At 74.4% G+C, this 1716-nt stretch overlaps 1 protein-coding gene across 1 annotated transcript in view; it reads right to left on the reverse strand.

Moving 5' to 3' along the window:
• Positions 1 to 325: 325 nt before the first annotated feature.
• Positions 326 to 1716, reverse strand: part of LOC118159617 (striatin-4-like) — a gene marked incomplete at both ends in the record, with an annotated part of 2128 nt that continues 737 nt past the window's right edge. The window contains 5 exons of the mRNA XM_035314189.1: positions 326 to 426; positions 531 to 706; positions 1142 to 1257; positions 1354 to 1455; positions 1547 to 1685. Coding sequence (XP_035170080.1) covers positions 326 to 426; positions 531 to 706; positions 1142 to 1257; positions 1354 to 1455; positions 1547 to 1685 — 634 coding nt within the window. The remainder of the gene's footprint in view (positions 427 to 530; positions 707 to 1141; positions 1258 to 1353; positions 1456 to 1546; positions 1686 to 1716) is intronic.

Below are 1716 nucleotides of genomic sequence, written 5' to 3' on the forward strand. Positions count from 1 at the left end.
GGGGGGGGGGACGGGGGGAAAGGGGGGACGGGGGGACAGGGGGACAGGACAGGGTGATGCGGGGGGACAAGGGGGACGGGGGGGACGGGGGGGGCATGGGGGGACGGGGGGGACAGGGGGGACGCAGGGGGACACAGGGGGACATGGGGTGACACGGGGACAGGATGGGGTGACGCAGGGGGACACGGGGACAGGACGGGGCGACATGGGGTGACACGGGGTGACACGGGGTGATGCAGGGTGACATGGGGTGATGCGGGGTGATGCAGGGTGACATGCAGTGACACGGGGGGACACGGGGCGATGCGGGGTGACATGCAGTGACACAGGGTGACGCGGGGGGACGCGGGGTGTCCCGCGTGTGCCGCCAGCCCCCACCTGTGCCCGCGGAAGGCGTACACCGGCTCCACGTCCAGCGCCGCGTTCCTGCGGGAGGGGACAACAAAATAAAAGGGGGGGGCGCCCCCCCACCCGGGGGGGGGGGCCCCAAAACCCCCCCCCCCCCCCCCCCCCCGGGCCCCGGCACCCACTTTTTGGCTGCGACGGTTTTCTGGAGGTTCCAGAGCTTGAGGGTGCCGTCCTCGGAGGCGGTGAGCAGGGCGGCCTCGGCCGGGTGGAAGGCCAGGCCCCGCACGGCGTCGTAGTGGCTGCGCAGCGTGAATTTGGGGTTCCACGTCTTCTTCAGGGCGTCCCGGCCCTCCGAGAGCTGCGGGGGGCACGGCGACGGCTCGGGGGGGGGGGGACGGGGACGGCCAGGATTGGGTTTTTCCTCACCCAAAGCCCCGGCGGGAGTTTTGAGGGAGAGGGGGACGTCGGAGGGGGGGGTCAGACAGGGCGGCGGGGGACAGGGGACACGCGGGGGACAGGGGAGAGCTCAGGGCCCGTTGTGGGGCCACGGCAGGGGACAGGAAACACGAGGGGAGCCCCGTGAAGAGGTCTGGGGACGTAAGGGACAGGGGCAGAGCCACGGGGACGCTCAGGGCCACATCTGGGAACGGCGCGGGGGGGAAACGGGGCCGAGGGGAAACGGGGCCGAGGGGAAACGGGGCCGAGGGGAAACGGGGCCCGTTTTGGGGACGGAACAGGGAAGAAAGGGGCCGAGGGGGTGCTCAGGGCCCGGGGACACGGCGGGGGCACTCACGTCGCAGCTGAGCTCGTTGTCGTTGGTGACTGTCAGGTCGGCCAGGTCCCCCAGGCTGACGGCGCCGCCGCCGATGCTGTCCATGATGAAGACGTCGGAGGAGAGGCCGAGGGACCCTGCGGGGCGGCGCGGCTCAGGGCGGCCGGGGGGGCAGGGACACGGGGGGGGGACGTCGGAGGGGACGGGGACGTCGGAGGGGACGGCGACCGTACCCTCGTGGGCGCGCGGCTGCCCCGCTCCGGCCGCTTTTGGGGGGAGCCCGTCCCCGTCCCGCAGGTCGGCCAGCATCCCCTGCAGCCGCGCGCGGCGGCTCTCTGCGGGGACAGGGGCGTCAGGGCCGCCTTCGGGGGGCGGCGGGCGGCGCGGCGGCCCCCCCCCGGCTCGCCCCCCCCCGGACCTGCTCACCGAGCTCGCCGCCCTCCCCGGCCCGCCGGCCGTCCCCGTTCTCCCCGGAGCCCAGGAAATCGAACTCGTTGAGGGCGTCCTCCGAGTCGTCGTCGTCGTCCTCGTCCTCCACCTCGGGCAGCAGGGGCTTGGGGGGCAGCTGTGGCGGGGGGGAGGGGGGGGGGGGGGGG

Source organism: Oxyura jamaicensis, unplaced genomic scaffold, assembly GCF_011077185.1.
Source record: "Oxyura jamaicensis isolate SHBP4307 breed ruddy duck unplaced genomic scaffold, BPBGC_Ojam_1.0 oxyUn_random_OJ71300, whole genome shotgun sequence".
NCBI lineage: Eukaryota > Metazoa > Chordata > Aves > Anseriformes > Anatidae > Oxyura > Oxyura jamaicensis.